The sequence below is a fragment of the Musca autumnalis genome, unplaced genomic scaffold (genome assembly GCF_047663935.1).
Source record: "Musca autumnalis isolate F117 unplaced genomic scaffold, ASM4766393v1 scaffold_5, whole genome shotgun sequence".
NCBI classification, from domain to species: Eukaryota; Metazoa; Arthropoda; class Insecta; order Diptera; family Muscidae; genus Musca; species Musca autumnalis.
The window spans coordinates 205,118,739-205,135,648 of record NW_027412088.1 but is presented as its reverse complement, the minus strand read 5'-3'; the positions used below and the strand labels follow the sequence as shown (position 1 = coordinate 205,135,648).

The following is a 16,910-nucleotide window of genomic DNA, read 5'->3' as shown; positions in this document are numbered from 1 at the left end:
CATTTGGCTAAACATTGGAGTTAGTCATCGAGTTGTTGTTGTTTTTATGACCATATCAACTTAGCAACATAACCAAGGATGTCCTGGCATAAAAATAGAACAAAAACAGCACCACCCACCATGAACAACCACTGTGTCTCCCCTCTCCTTGTGGCAAAACAATTCCAACAAAACAAAAAACACATAAAATTTTATGAGCAAAGCAGAAGCATTAAATCTATGACTCCCTCGACAATATCATCCTGTATCCAGGCTGCTGTTGGCTGCTGACTGCTTGTTGTTCCTGATGCTCCCGCTGCTGGCTGTGACGACTACTGTTTGGGTGGCTGTTTGTTTATAATCATGGACCATACTTTCGCCAGGAATAGGAATGGTTGGTTGGTTGGCTGTTGATATCATCATCCATGTTGTGTGGCAGTTGTTGTTGTTGCTGTTTTGTATTTATGCAGACACATTTAAACAATTGAAGGACTTTTCTACACAATTTTATTGCAAAAAAGGGGATTCTAAGGATAATTATTACTTTTTTCCTGCTGCCACAACAGTTGTTGTTGTTGTTCATGTTGTTTGGTTATTTCTATACGGAACGTTAAAAACATCCAAGGCTCCAGCAGAGCCATCACAGTGGTGTGGTGACAACCCCTCACCCTGCCGTCCAACATTTTAATAGAGATCATAAATTTGTTTGTGTTGGACATAATACCTCTTAAGGACATCACACACCACACCACATATGACATGACATCATTTTCTTACCCAAAGCCCTAGATGAAGAAGAAGAAATACAAATCACTATTTCCAAATCTCTTTTTCAAAACGTTTAAGTGATTCATCAACGAATTAGTTGAAACAAAAACGTCACTAATTCCCTGGAATTATGCTTTACAAGCCAAAATGACAAGGCAAATGTCACGTCACAGGCATGCCAAACACACACACGGATATTCATACACTTCAAACGTTTTTTTAAATTCAATTTTCATTTTAAGGGTAGTAGGTCGTCAACTTCAAACGGCCTGTTTTGCTTGTTCAGAGCCTGGTTGCTTGTATGATGAGCAGTTTGTGTGCGTGTGTCAGTGTCCTGCTGCTCGCTCTACTCTCCATAATAACTTAATTTTGTATACTATTAACCCGAAAGGATAACATACACCACTCATCATAAACTGGCAAAGAATACGGCCACTTAATATTCTCAAAGTGATGTCCTTGTTGTTGGCTTTTGTAGCTGTTGTTGTTTGTTGTTCTTGTTGTTGTTGCTGCTGTTACTTAACTAAACAATGTTGGTTGGTTGTTAGTTTTGTAATCTTCAAAAATTTTTGACATAATGTCATTGTGTTGTTGTGCTCAACAGCAGCAGCAACAACAACTTGAAGATCAGGCACCAAGCCATCATCATCATCAACTCCGTAATGAGGAATAATTTACAAGCTGGTTTCTTGGGTTATTGTTGTTGCTGCCTGCCATTATATTTAATAGTCTGCCTTTCTAACTGCCTGCCAGCCTGCCTGACTCTGCTTGCCTTCCACGATCCCCTGCCTGTCATTCACTTGAAAAATATTTAAATTGGGGTGTTGAAAAATATTTTGTTGCGTCGTAATTTGTTGTCAATGTACGTGCCATGTTGTACAGCACGCTGTAGAGCAATTAAGAAAGCTGGAGGAGGAAGAGGAGGAGGTGTTCCTTTTTGGAGGGAAGTATGAGTTATGATTTAAGTGCTCTTCACGCCACCAAGAGTCAACTGCCAAACAACATGGAAGGTTTTCCCATAATTTACTAAAGGACATCATCTATACCAGGAGGGCATTATGAGCTCTACACGAATGTTGATGATGATGTGTTGGAGGGAGAGTCAACATGTTGAAATGAGAGGTCCTTCAAATATCCTAGGCAATACTGTTAATTTGTTAATATTTAAAATAGAAAATAAATGTTGGGTTGTAAATAATTAATGCGAATGATTGATTGACTTTGAAGGCGAAGGACGAACGCAATTCAAATGAAAATTAATTAGAGCCATGAGTTCTTTATTCTTATGGCATATGTTTAGGCGGGGAGCTCACAGATGATTAAAACTTATGCCAAGGGACATATTTCCCAACGAAATTGAGCTTCTAAGGATCTTTTCCAAAGGAAATGGGGCTTCTACAGACCCTTTCGTAAAGAATGGGTGCCTCTAGGGACCCTTAAACAAAGAAAAAGTGCTTCCAAGGACCCTATGGACAACAAAGGGTGCTTATAAGGACCCTTTGGATAACAAAGGGCCAGTTGGATAACAAAGGGTGCTTCTAAGGACCTTTTGGATACCAAAGGGTGCTTCTAAGGACACTTTCCAAAAGAAAGGGTGCATCTAAGGACCTTTTGGATAACAAAGGGTGCATCTAAGGACCTTTTGGATAACAAAGGTGCATCTAATGACCTTTTGGATAACAAAAGGTGCATCTAAGGACCTTTTGGATAACAAAGGGTGCATCTAAGGACCTTTTGGATAACAAAGGGTGCATGTAAGGACCTTTTGGTTAACAAAGGGTGCATCTAAGGACAATTTCCAAAAAAGGGTGCTTCTAAGGACTTTTTGGATAACAAAGGGTGCTTCTAAGGACCCTTTCCAAGAGAAAGGGTGCTCCTAAGGGCCCTTTCCAAGAGAAAGGGTGCTCCTAAGGGCCCTTTGGATAACAAAGGGTGCTTTTAAGGACCCTTTGGATAACAAAGGGTGCTTTTAAGGACCCTTTAGATAACCCTTTGAATAACACAGGGTGCTTTTAAGGACCCTTTAGATAACCCTTTGAATAACAAATGGTGGTTCTAAGGACCCATACCAAAAGAATGGGTGTTTCTAAGGAACCTATCCAAAAGAAAAGGTGCTAAGGACCCTATAAATAACAAAGGGTGCATCTAATGACCATTTCGACAACAAAGGGGTGCTTCTAAGGACCCTTTCCAAAAGAAAGAATGCTTCTAAAGACCATTTCCAAAAGAAAGGGTGCCGCTTTAAACCCTTTCAGAAAGAAAAAGTGCGTGTAAGGACCCTTTCCAAAAGAAAGGTTGCTTCTAAGGACACTTTCCAAAAGAAAGGGTGCTTCTAAGGACCCTTTGGATAACAAAGGGTACTTCTAAGGATCCTTTGGGTAACAAAGGGCGCTTCTAAGGGCCTTTTGGATACCAAAGGGTGCTTCTAAGGACACTTTCCAAAAGAAAGGGTGCATCTAAGGACCTTTTGGATAACAAAGGGTGCATCTAATGACCTTTTGGATAACAAAAGGTGCATATAAGGACCTTTTGAATAACAAAGGGCGCATCCAAGGACCTTTTGGATAACAAAGGGTGCATCTAAGGACCTTTTGGATAACAAAAGGTGCTTCTAAGGACCCTTTGGATAACAAAGGGTGCACCTAAGGACCTTTCTAGTAGTAAGGATGCTTCTAAGGATTCTATGGATACCAAAAGGTGCTTCTAAGGACCCTTTTGATAACAAGGGGTGCTTCTAAGGACCCTTTGGATAACAAAGGGTGCTTCTAAGGACCCTTTGGATAACAAAGGGTGCTTCTAAGGGCCCTTTGGATAACAAAGGGTGCTTCTACGGACCCTTTTTATAACAAAGGGTGTTTCTAAGGACCCTTTGAATAACAAAGGGTGCTTCTAAGGACCCTATGGGTAACAAAGGGTGCTTCTAAGGACCCTTTGGATAACAAAGGGTGCTTCTAAGGATAACAAAGGGTGCTTCTTAGGACCCTTTGGATAACAAAGGGTGCTTCTTAGGACCCTTTGGATAACAAAGGGTGCTTCTTAGGACCCTTTGGATAACAAAGGTGGTTCTTAGGACTATTGGGATAACAAAGGGTGCTTCTAAGTACTCTTTGGATAACAAAGGGTGCTCTTAAGGACTTTTTGAATAACAAAGGGTGATTCTAAGGACCCTTTGCAAGAGAAAGGGTGCTTCTAAGGACCCTTTGGATAACTAAGGGTGCTTCTAAGGGCCCTATGGACAACAAATTGTGTTTCTAAGGACCCTTTGGATAACAAAGGGTGCTTCCAAGGACCTTTTGGATAACAAAGGATGCTTCTAAGGACTCTTTGGATACCAAAGGATGCTTCTAAGGACTCTTTGGATACCAAAGGGTGCTTCTAAAGACCCTTTCCAAAAGAAAGGGTGCTTCTAAAGACCCTTTGGATAACAAAGGATGCCTCTAAGAACCTTTTGGATAACAAAGGGTGCTTCTAAGAACTTTTTGATAACAAAGGGGGCTTCTGAGGATCCTTTGGATTACAATGTGTGCTTCTAAAGACCCTTTGTATAAGAAAGGGTGCTTCTAAGGACCCTTTGTATAAGAAAGGGTGCTTTTAAAGACCCTTTGAATAACAAAGGGTGCTTCTAAGGACCCTTTGGATAAAAAGGGTGCTTCTAAAGACCCTTTGAATAACAAAGGGTGCTTCTAAAGACCCTTTGAATAACAAAGGGTGCTTCTAAGGAACCTTTGAATAACAAAGTGTGCTTCTAAGGACACCTTGATTAAGAAAGGGCGATTCTAAGGACTCTTTGGATACCAAAGGGTGCTTCGAAGTACCCTTTCTATAAGATAGCGTGCTACCGAGGACCCTTTTTATAAGATAGGCTGTCTCCAAGGATATTTTCTATAAAACAGTAGTTTCCAGGAATCCCTTCTATAAGAAAGGGTGCTTCTAAGGACCTTTTCAAAAAGAACGGGTGCTTCTCTATGAGAAAAGGAGCTTCCAAAGACCCGTTCGTAAAGAAAGGGTTCTTCTAGAGACCCTTTCGTAAAGAAAGGATGCTTCTTAAGACCCTTTTGTGAAGAAAGTGGGCTTCCAAGCCACTTCTATAAGAAAGTGGTCCTCCAAGGAAGATTTTACGCCAATAGAAGAGCTGCAGACAATGTACTACATGATGATCTTTTATTTATAGAAGAAATTCTTTTTCTTTCGTTTTTAAGTTTTCAAATGCAATTGCCCTCATTACATGGACTTATCCTCATTAATCCTTTACACATTTCCTACAGCTTTAAATTCCATTTAATTTAATCCTGAAAATCTAAATCTAAACTCTCTCTCTCCATCCCTCCCTCTGGCTTCTAATGAATATTACATGGCATTACTACTTATCCACCAAAAAACAACGACAACAACAACCCTAGAGCCTGTTTTTATTATTTTTCTTTTTCTCCAAGTGTACACATCTGGCACTTCAGCCAAATACGGAGCTCATATGGTTGTTGTTGTCGAGCTATTCGGGACATTTGTATTGCAATGTGCTGGAGAAGAATTATTTTTTTCAGTTTTTTTGATTTTAACTGGAAATGAGTTGGAAGAAGTCAAGAGTAGTAAAAAAAGTTTAAGGGGGTTGGGGAGAATGAACTAACCGAACGAAGCCAAACAGCAGCAAGTAAGCAAGCTAGGAGGTAAATGAATGTGATGTGTTTGAATATGCAATGAATATGAATATTTGTGTTGGTGTGTGTAAGTGTAACTGCATTTATTATCCTTAAGGATACCCCAGTAGTGGATACAAAATGCAAACTCAAAAACCACTTAAAATTTGTATATGCAAACACTTATAATGGGCTAGGCTAGGCTGCCTGCAATGCCTGAATAATCGACGGAGGAGGTGTGTGTGTGCGTACGTGTTTGTGTATGTATGTATTTGTTAATGTATGTATATAAGTACTTAGTTGAATTTGTATATGCCCTAGTATTTATGTGTGCTGCAACATACATTTTAATTTTGTTGTTGTTGTTTTATTCATTCGTTATATTTGCCTGCCATGCAACTGCCACAGCTACTGCCATTGCTTGCTACCTTCTTGTTGTTATTGCTTTTGCTGTTGTTGGTTGCCTCTTGGTATTTGCTTAACGTTGACGTGTTGATGATGAGAATAACGATGTTGTAGTTGTTGTTCTTGTTTCCACTTCAGGTTATGCAGAGGCAAAAAAAAAACAACAAATCAGGGACCATATATTCCTTTAAATTGTGGGGGAATTTAAAGCTGTATTTTTTATATGGAATATTCTAGGATTTAAAAAATTCCAAGGAAGGGATTTTAATTAATTTGCTTCGCAGCTTGCAGCTTAAGAAGGGTTTCCATTAATATTAAAATGCATTTCAGTCAATCATTTTGTCATTGAACTCGTGGGTGATGAGTTCACACATTTTTTATTTCCCTTTGGAAGATTTTTTGTATTTTTCAATCTTCAATTAATTGTTAAGAAGTTTTTTTTTATTTTAACACCAAAAAATTCCTAAGTTCTCCAAAATTTCCCTTTAAAACACATTTCAAATTTAATTACATTTTATAGCTTGGCATAGGTCGATTATTTATGTCTATCATTCTTCATTTATATTCCATTTTCATTTTCCTCATCTTCCAAAAAATATTCATCAACACACAAAAGGAGCAATTCTGCACAACATGTCTAAGGTTAGGTATTTTTTTCCAGAAACCAACATACCTGACAACTCCTCCTCCTCACCAACAACACAACCAATTAGTAGTGAGAAACTCTCTCAAAATACGTGAAAATATGTTCCAGAACCACAATATAATTCTTCTTAACATCACTTTTTTTTGCTTTGAATTTCATTCCCCAAAAATTTACATAAAATTGGCAGGAGTAGATACCACGAACGAACAACGAATGAATAAAAGTCCTCATTTCAGGATTCTATACAAAAAAATACTCATTTGCTTTATACACACATGCTCATCATACATTCATACATTGATAAGTGAGTTTTGTGTCAGGATGAGAAAAAAACATACAAATTATGCACCATGAATATCATCACATCACAGGTACCAACCAGGCAGGGAATGCCCAACTAGGAAACACCTTAACAGAAACTAAAGAATGTCACGAATTTTCCAGGATGATGGGGGTGTTGGTATGCCAAAACCAAAAGATGGAACATAATTTGCCAAATAAAAATTGTTTCTTACTTTTATTTGTGGTAGGCATTAAATGTTGGGAACAAAACCCTAGGAAACTTCCTTAGCGCACCTTTATCAAACTAATTGATAAAGTTTAAGAGAGTGGGGAGGAAATTTTCCCAAAAATGTGAAGCAACGACGATGACTTTTCTCACAAAAAAGTTGATTTGACATGAATTTAAAAGTTCATCGTAGACAACTTTGTATATAGAAAAGTTGATCCGGAATGAATTTTAATATCAAAAAGTTCATAAGGGCTGACGTTTCCAATAAAAAGGTTCATCCGTTATGACATTTCTTATAGAAAAGTTCATCCGTGACGAATTTTCCTTTAGAAAAATTCATTCGTGAAGAAAAGTTCATCCGGGATTACTTTTCCCATAGAAAAGTTCATCCTGCATAAATTCTCCTCTAGACAAGACAAATTTTCCTACGGAAAAGTTCATCCAGGAAGGAATTTCCTACGTAAAAGTTCATCAAGGATGAAATTTCCTACAGAAAAGTTCATTCAGGATGAATTTTCCTATAGAAAAGTTCATCCGGGATAAATCTTCCTTTACAAGAGTTCATTCAGGATGAATTTTCCTATAGCAAAGTTCATCCGGGATGAATTTTCCTACAGAAAAGTTCATCCAAGATGGAATTTCCTACAGAAAAGATCATCAAGGATGAAATTTCCTACAGAAAAGTTCATGAAGGATGAAATTTCCTACAGAAAAGTGCATTCAGGATGAATCTTCCTTTAAAAGAGTTCATTCAGGATGAATTTTCATACAGGAAAGTTCATCCAGGATGGAATTTCCTACAGAAAAGTTCATCAAGGATGAAATTTCCTACAGAAAAGTTCATTCAGGATGAATTTTCCTACAGAAAAGTTCATCTAGGATGAATTTTCCTACAGAAAAGTTCATTCAGGATGAATTTTCCTATAGAAAAGTTCATCCGGGATGAATTTTCCTACAGAAAAGATCATCCAGGATGGAATTTCCTACAGAAAAGTTCATCAAGGATGAAATTTCCTACAGAAAAGTTCATTCAGGATGAATTTTCCTATAGAGAAGTACATTCAGGATGAATCTTCCTTTACAAGAGTCCATTCAGCATGAATTTTCCTATAGAAAAGTTCAACCGGGATGAATTTTCCTACAGAAAAGTTCATCCAGGATGGAATTTCCTACAGAAAAGTTCATCAAGGATGAAATTTCCTACAGAAAAGTTCATTCAGGATGAATTTTCCTATAGAAAAGTTCATTCAGGATGAATTTTCGTATAGAAAAGTGCATTCAGGATGAATTTTCCTACAGAAAAGTTCATCCAGGATGAAGTTTCCTATAGAAAAGTTCATCCGGGATGAATTTTCCTACAGAAAAGTTCATCCAGGATGGAATTTCCTACAGAAAAGTTCATCAAGGATGAAATTTCCTACAGAAAAGTTCATTCAGGATGAGTTTTCCTATAGAAAAGTTCATTCAGGATGAATTTTCCTATAGAAAAGTGCATTCAGGATGAATCTTCCTTTACAAGAGTTCATTCAGGATGAATTATCCTATAGAAAAGTTCATCCAGGATGGAATTTCCTACAGAAAAGTTTATCAAGGATGAAATTTCCTACAGAAAAGTTCATTCAGGATGAGTTTTCCTATAGAAAAGTTCATTCAGGATGAATTTTCCTACAGAAAAGTGCATTCAGGATGAATCTTCCTTTACAAGAGTTCATTCAGGATGAATTATCCTATAGAAAAGTTCATCCAGGATGGAATTTCCTACAGAAAAGTTCATCAAGGATGAAATTTCCTACAGAAAAGTTCATTCAGGATGAGTTTTCCTATAGAAAAGTTCATTCAGGATGAATTTTCCTATAGAAAAGTGCATTCAGGATGAATCTTCCTTTACAAGAGTTCATTCAGGATGAATTATCCTATAGAAAAGTTCATCCAGGATGGAATTTCCTACAGAAAAGTTTATCAAGGATGAAATTTCCTACAGAAAAGTTCATTCAGGATGAGTTTTCCTATAGAAAAGTTCATTCAGGATGAATTTTCCTACAGAAAAGTGCATTCAGGATGAATCTTCCTTTACAAGAGTTCATTCAGGATGAATTATCCTATAGAAAAGTTCATCCAGGATGGAATTTCCTACAGAAAAGTTCATCAAGGATGAAATTTCCTACAGAAAAGTTCATCCAGGATGGAATTTCCTACAGAAAAGTTCATTCAGGATGAATTTTCCTATAGAAAAGTGCATTCAGGATGAATCTTCCTTTACAAGAGTTCATTCAGGATGACTTTTCCTATAGAATTTTCCTATAGAAAAGTTCATCCAGGATGGAATTTCCTACAGAAAAGTTCATCAAGGATGAAATTTCCTACAGAAAAGTTCATTCAGAATGAATTTTCCTATAGAAAAGTTCATTCAAGATGAATTTTCCTATAGAAAAGTTCATTCAGGATGAATTTTCCTATAGAAAAGTTCATCCGGAATGAATCTTTCTTTACAAGAGTTCATTCAGGATAAATTTTCCTATAAAAAAGATCGTCCGGAATGAATTCTTCTATAGAAAAGACCATCAGGGATTAATTCTTCTATAGGAAAGTTCATGCATTATTAATTTTCCTATATAAAAGTTCATCCAAGATAAATTTGTCAATAGAAAAGTTCAACCGGAATGAATTTTCCTTTTCAAAAGTTCATCCAGGATGAATTTGTCTACAGAAAAGTTGAATTTTCTTCAGAAAAATTCATCAGAGATATCTTTCAGAATAGAGAAGTTCATTGGCGAGGACTTTTCTTATAGAAAAAGAGATCATTTAAGATGAATTTTCCTATAGAAAAGTTCATCCGTTATTAATTTTCCTATGTAAAAGTTCATCCAAGATAAATTTGTCTATAGAAAAGTTCATCCGGAATGAATTTTCCCTTACAAAAGTTCATTTAAGATGAACTTTCATATAGAAAATTTGAATGTGAATTAGGCTATGAAAAATTCGTCGATTATGAATTTTCCAATTGAAAGATTTATCAGCGACGAATTTTCTAATAGGAAAGTTCTCAGAAGAAGACTTTTTCTATAGAAAATTTCATAGGAGATGACTTTGTATATAGAGAAGTTCATCGGCAAAGACTTTTTCTATAGAGAACTATTCTATGCCAAACGTTTGTAAGAAATTTTCATCGATGATGAATTTTTCCATAGGAAAGTTAATCAGAGATGCATTTTTCCATAGAAAAGTTCATCGGATATGAATTTTTCCATAGGAAAAGTCAACGGAGGTGCATTTTTCCATAGAAAAGTTTATCGGAGATTAATTTTTCCATAGGAAAGCTCATCGGAGATGAATTTTTCCATAGGAAAGTTCATCGGAGATGCATTTTTCCATAGAAAAGTTCATCGGAGATGAGTTATTCCATAGAAAAGTTCATCGCAGATGAATTTTTTCATAGGAAAGTTAGTCGGAGATGCATTTTTCCATAGAAAAGTTCATCGGAGATGAATTTTTCCATAGGAAAGTTCAACCGAGATGAATTTTTCCATAGGAAAGTTCATCGGAGATGAATTTTTCCATAGAAAAGTTCATCGGAGATGAATTTTTCCATAGAAAAGTTCATCGGAGATGAATTTGTCCATAGAAAAGTTCATCTTAGATGAATTTATCCATAGGAAAGTTCATCGGAGATGAATTTTTCCATAGAAAAGTTCATCGGAGATGAATTTTTCCATAGAAAAGTTCATTGGAGATGCATTTTTCCATAGAAAAGTTCATCGGAGATGCATTTTTCCACAGCAAAGTTCATCGAAGATGGCTTTTCATATAGAAACATTTATCGATGATGAATTCTCCTATAGAACATTTCATCAGTGATAATTTTTCTGATAAAAAGTTCAACGGTGATGAGTTTTCCCTTATCAAAATTCATCGCAGATGAATTTTCCTATAGCAAAGTTCATCGGAGAGGAATTTTCCCATTGAAAATTTCGTCGGTGATGAATTTTTCCATAGAAAAGTTCATAGAAGATGACTTTTCCTATAGCAACGTTCATCGGTAATGAATTTTCCGATAAAAAAGTTCATCCGTGATGAGTTTTCCCATAGAAAAGTTCATCGCAGATGAATTTTCCCATTGAAAAGTTCATCAGAGATGAACATTAACATAGAAATAGTTTATCAGAGATGAATTTTCCTATAGAAAAGTTCCTCGAAGATCACTTTTCCTATAGAGAAATTCATGAACAATGACATTTCTCATAGGAAAGTTCATCAGAAATGACAGAAAACTGAAAAGTTAAACGGAAAAGAGTTTTCTCATAGAAAAATTCATGGGAGATGAATTTTCGTGTAGAAAAGTCCTTCGGAGAAGAATTTTCTTACAGGAATGTTTATCGGCGATGAATTTTCCTATAAGAAAAGTTCATCGGATATGACTTTTCCTATAGAAAAATCCATCGGCAATGGTTTTTGTTATAGAAAAGTTCATCCATAATGACTTTTTCTATAGATAACTTTTCTATACCAGAAGCTTGTAAGAAAAGTTCATCGGTGATGACTTTTCCTATAGAAAAGTCCATTCGCTATAAAAGTTCATCCAGAAATGTTCATGTGGGATGAACTCCCAAAAACTGTTTATCAGAGATGCCTTTTCATAGAAAATAAGTTCATCGGAAAAATTATTTTGCTATAGAAAAGTTTAACAGGGATGACTTTCCCTCCAGAAAAGTTCCTCCGAGGTGAATTTCCCAATATAAATGTTGATCAGGGATAAATTTCATCACATAAAAGTTCATCCATAATAATTTTTTCTAAGGAAAAGTTCATCCAGAAAAAAATTATCCAATAGAAACGTTCATCGGAAAGTTCATCGAAATTGACTTTTTCCTATAGAAAAGTTCATCCGGTATTATCTTTTCATAGAAGAGTTCATCCGATATGACTTTCCCTATGGAAAAATGCATCGGGGATGACTTTTTGTATTGAAAAGTTTATCTAGGTTGACTTTTTTACAGAAAAGTTCATCCGGGATGACCTATCCTATAAAAAGATTCATCTGGAAGGACTTTTCCTATAGAAAAGTACATCTGGTATGATTTTTCCTGTAAACAAAGTTCTTCTGCGATGGCTTTTCTCATAGTGAATTTCATTTGGGATGACTTTTCCCATAGAAAAATTCATTGGCGATGAATTTTTCATATAAAAAAGAATCACTTTTCTTATAGAGAATTCATCCAAAAGGACAGTTCTAAGACATTCATCCAGGATAACTTTCCTTCTGAAAAATGTCACCCTAGATTAATTTTCCTTGAAACATTTTGCCGGAGATGCTCATTTGAAGTTTTCCGAGTAACTGCCTCTCTCTCCACCTTGAGTTATGTATGTGTGTATGGTTACCTACATATGTATTCATCTTACATCTACATGTATGTATGTACGTATATTTGTTTGTACTTACATATGACAGTCAAACGTGCCGGTGGTGATGCTTGCCGAGCACCACTTGCCACATTGGTGGCAATGCATACATAATCACCGCCATCACTTTCACGGCTAACCGCTTCAATATGTAAATCGGAGCCATTCTGGTAGATGCGACTTGAATTTTGGATTAATTGGCCTACAAAGAAAGAAAGAAAGAATGAACAAAACAATTTTTTGGTTTCAAATTCAAAAAAGTGAGCCATGACAAATTTTGCCCGGGATAATTACCATTTAATGTCCAGGAATAGATTAGGCCACGCGTAGGTGTGGCATGACAATTAAAATCTGCTGTATCTCCTTCGGCAACCGACTGTGACTGGGGCAAAGTGAGGAAACGTGATGATGTCTCGGCCAAAGAACAAAAAACTAGAAAATTAAGAAGAAAAGAAGAATTAAAGAAAAACATTCAGAAAAAAAAGAAATTCAATAAAAACGACAAGTTTATCTCTCTCTACTCTCTGGCCAACATTTAAACACAAAGGACAATGAAATCAATGTCTGTAAGTACGAGTGTATGTGTTTGCGAATGTGTGGTTTTCATAAAAAATAATAGTGCTGAACAAATTATTATTTTATGGAGCAATCACACGTTACATGCTACTCCTCCATTCTCTATCTAGGCTATGCCAAAAGGTAAACATGGAAGAACAGACTTCCTTGCCATTGATTAAAAGCAGAACGAACATAAAACTCGTATAAAACGCCAATCGGGACAACTAACAAAAACAGAAAATTCCTGAAACTCCCCACAAAACTAACAGCAATTTGCTATTAATTCTGCACAAAACCAAACTTATGTTATTTGGCATTTAATCCAAAGTATTTGGTCCGTAACATGGCACACAGTGCTGTGTCGCTCGCACAGAACGATGAAGGAAACGAAAACATTAAATAAAAATCACAAAACTACAGATTGAACTGTTCATGCATGAAGAATCGATTTTCGCCATTAACCATCAACAGCATCAGCATTTGTTCCAGCGTGGCAGGCAGGCAAGCAGTGAGGCAGCCAGCCAGTCATCTCGCTGGCAGCAGCCAAAAGGGACCACTTTCATTAAACTAAACCCAAAACATGTATTGCCTCTATACCCGCCACCAACCATCACTATCAACGTGATTCAAAGATCTGACTTATTAAATGACAGCCAGATAGACAGAACGACAGATAAACGAACGAACGAATCGCCAACAAACCCAGCAACCAGACAGACAACCAATAAAGTGAGTTCACATGGAATTATTGCGTTCTTGTGTGAGTTTAGATTCTCACATTGGAGAGGAAAAAAACTGGGTTTTAATATAAAGGTAGAGGAGGTAGATATGAAAGATGCGGAAAAGTATTTCCGATAAACTTTTCTATAGGAAAAGTTATATCCGATGAATTTTCAATAAGAACAGTCAGCTAAGTTAAAGCTTTCTATAGGAAAAGTCATCTCCGATGAACTTTTCTATGGAAAAATGCATCTCCGATGAAATTTTCTATAGGAAAATTCATCTTCGATGAACTTTTCTGTACGAAAAGTCATCTCCGATGAACTTTTCTATAGGAAAAGTCATCTCCGATGAACTTTTCTATAGGAAAAGTCATCTCCGATGAACTTTTCTATAGGAAAAGTCATCACCGATGAACTTTTCTATAGGAAAAGTCATCTCCGATGAACTTTTCTATAGGAAAAGTCATCTCCGATGAACTTTTCTATAGGAAAAGTCATCTCCGATGAACATTTCTATAGAAAATGTCATCTCCGATGAACTTTTCTATAGGAAAAGTCATCTCCGATGAACATTTCTATAGAAAAAGTCATCTCCGATGAACTTTTCTATAGGAAAAGTCATCTCCGATGAACATTTCTATAGGAAAAGTCATCTCCGATGAACTTTTCTATAGGAAAAGTCATCTCCGATGAACTTTTCTATAGGAAAAGTCATCTCCGATGAACTTTTCTATAGGAAAAGTCATCTCCGATGAACTTTTCTATAGGAAAAGTCATCTCCGATGAACTTTTCTATAGGAAAAGTCATCTCCGATGAACTTTTCTATAGGAAAAGTCATCTCCGATGAACTTTTCTATACGAAAAGTCATCTCCGATGAACTTTTCTATACGAAAAGTCATCTCCGATGAACTTTTCTATACGAAAAGTCATCTCCGATGAATTTTCTGTACGACAAGTCATCTGCGATGAATTTTTCCATACGAAAAGTCATCTCCAATGAACTTTTCTATACGAAAAGTCATCTCCGATGAACTTTTCTATACGAAAAGTCATCGCCGATGAACTTTTCTATACGAAAAGTCATCGCCGATGAACTTTTCTATACGAAAAGTCATCGCCGATGAACTTTTCTATACGAAAAGTCATCGCCGATGAACTTTTCTATACGAAAAGTCATCGCCGATGAACTTTTCTATACGAAAAGTCATCGCCGATGAACTTTTCTATACGAAAAGTCATCGCCGATGAACTTTTCTATACGAAAAGTCATCGCCGATGAACTTTTCTATACGAAAAGTCATCGCCGATGAACTTTTCTATACGAAAAGTCATCGCCGATGAACTTTTCTATACGAAAAGTCATCGCCGATGAACTTTTCTATACGAAAAGTCATCGCCGATGAACTTTTCTATACGAAAAGTCATCGCCGATGAACTTTTCTATACGAAAAGTCATCGCCGATGAACTTTTCTATACGAAAAGTCATCGCCGATGAACTTTTCTATACGAAAAGTCATCGCCGATGAACTTTTCTATACGAAAAGTCATCGCCGATGAACTTTTCTATACGAAAAGTCATCGCCGATGAACTTTTCTATACGAAAAGTCATCGCCGATGAAATTTTCTATACGAAAAGTCATCGCCGATGAACTTTTCTATACGAAAATTCAAAGCCGATGAACTTTCCTATGGGAAAATTCATCTCCGATGAACTTTTCTATGGAAAAATGCAACTCCGATGAACTTTTCTATGAAAAAAATCATCTCCGATGAACTTTCCTATGGAAAAAATCATCGCCGATAAACTTTTCTATGGAAAAATTCATCTCCGATAAACTTTTCTATGGAAAAATGCATCTCCGATGAACTTTTCTATGGAAAATTTCATCTCCGATGAACTTTTCATCTCCGATGAACTTTCCTATGGAAAAATGCATCTCCGATGAACTTTTCTATGGAAAATTCATCTCCAATGAACTTTTCTATGGACTATTCATCTCCGATGAACTTTTCTATAAGAAAATTCAACGCCGATGAACTTGTATATAGGAAAAGTCATCGCCGATGAACTTTTCTATGTAAAAATTGAACTTTTCTATAGAAAAATTTATCTCCGATGAACTTTTCTATGGAAAAATTCATCTCCGATGAACTTTTCTATAGGAAAATTACATCTCCGATGAACTTCTGTATAGGAAAATCCATCTCCGATGAACTTTCCTATAGGAAAAATCATCTCCTATGAATAAGAGTTTTCACCACCTTCTTATACCACTCCTCCTATACTGAACATCCAGCAAAACACGACTTCTTCTAAAGGAATTTTTACGCTAACTCAGCAAAATTCCTCTTAACTTCATCTTCATGCAAGTTTTGTGCGTGTGAGGGGTCCAATAGTTTGTTCTTATTCTTGTTCCTGTTGTTGTAGTTCACCATCATTACCTTCATCATCGTCATCATCATTATCATAATTATCGGTTCTGTCAATCCCTCTTTTATTTCTACACAAAATCCGCAATTCCTTTCAAGTTCTGGGCAAATGGCGAATTTGGGTTCGTCATTTCTTTGCGTCGTTTGCCAGATAAGCCCGACAACCTTTAAACAGAAAAACTGAAAGAATTTCAGGGAATTAAAGGAAGCAAGAGGACAGACAGACGGAGAACGGTAATGATAGGTTTTGATAATGCTGACACATCAAAAGTTTTGATGTCAAAAAATTGCGAAATCTTCGCAACAGACAGACAGACAGACACATTTGTGTGCAACAAATCCCCAAATAAACGCACATCGAGAGCGGAAGATTTAAGAGCGGACACAGCCTCTTAAAAGAAGAAAACAAAAAAACAAACAGGAATAAAAACAATGGAGATAAGTGTTGTCCAACAGGCCCACGTAATATTCGCTTGGATGGCAGGCAGCCACATAATTCGATCGCTTTGTTGCTGTTGGACACTTGAATTCTCATCATCCACCGTTTCATTGGTAGTTTTACGCATGTTTTCATTTATGTGGCTATTCTTTTTGTGCAGTTTTTTGCTATTCCAGGTATTAGATTTCCCTCTTTGAAAGATGTTACAATTTCATTTTCATGGTCTACAGGAGTCCAACAAGCGGTCTGCCTGCCTACACTCGAACGTTGAGTGAGTGCAAATTATCTGTTTGAAGTGGCCGTCCTAAGTATTTTCAGCGAAACCTACCAACCGGCCAGCCATTCATCCATGTGTTCTCATTGTTGTTGTTGTTATTCAATTGTGTTCTGCTATGGTTACCAGGATGGGTTTGGGCC

The 16,910-nt window shown here is 36.5% G+C and overlaps 1 protein-coding gene across 1 annotated transcript in view; it reads right to left on the bottom strand.

Annotated features, from left to right (window-relative positions):
- Positions 1-16,910, bottom strand: part of otk (protein tyrosine kinase 7) — a 65,661-nt gene that overhangs the window by 40,425 nt on the left and 8,326 nt on the right. The window contains exons 2-3 of the mRNA XM_073991052.1: positions 12,635-12,772; positions 12,381-12,542 (exon numbers count right to left, since the gene is read on the bottom strand). Of these exons, the coding sequence (XP_073847153.1) occupies positions 12,381-12,542; positions 12,635-12,772 (300 nt within the window). The remainder of the gene's footprint in view (positions 1-12,380; positions 12,543-12,634; positions 12,773-16,910) is intronic.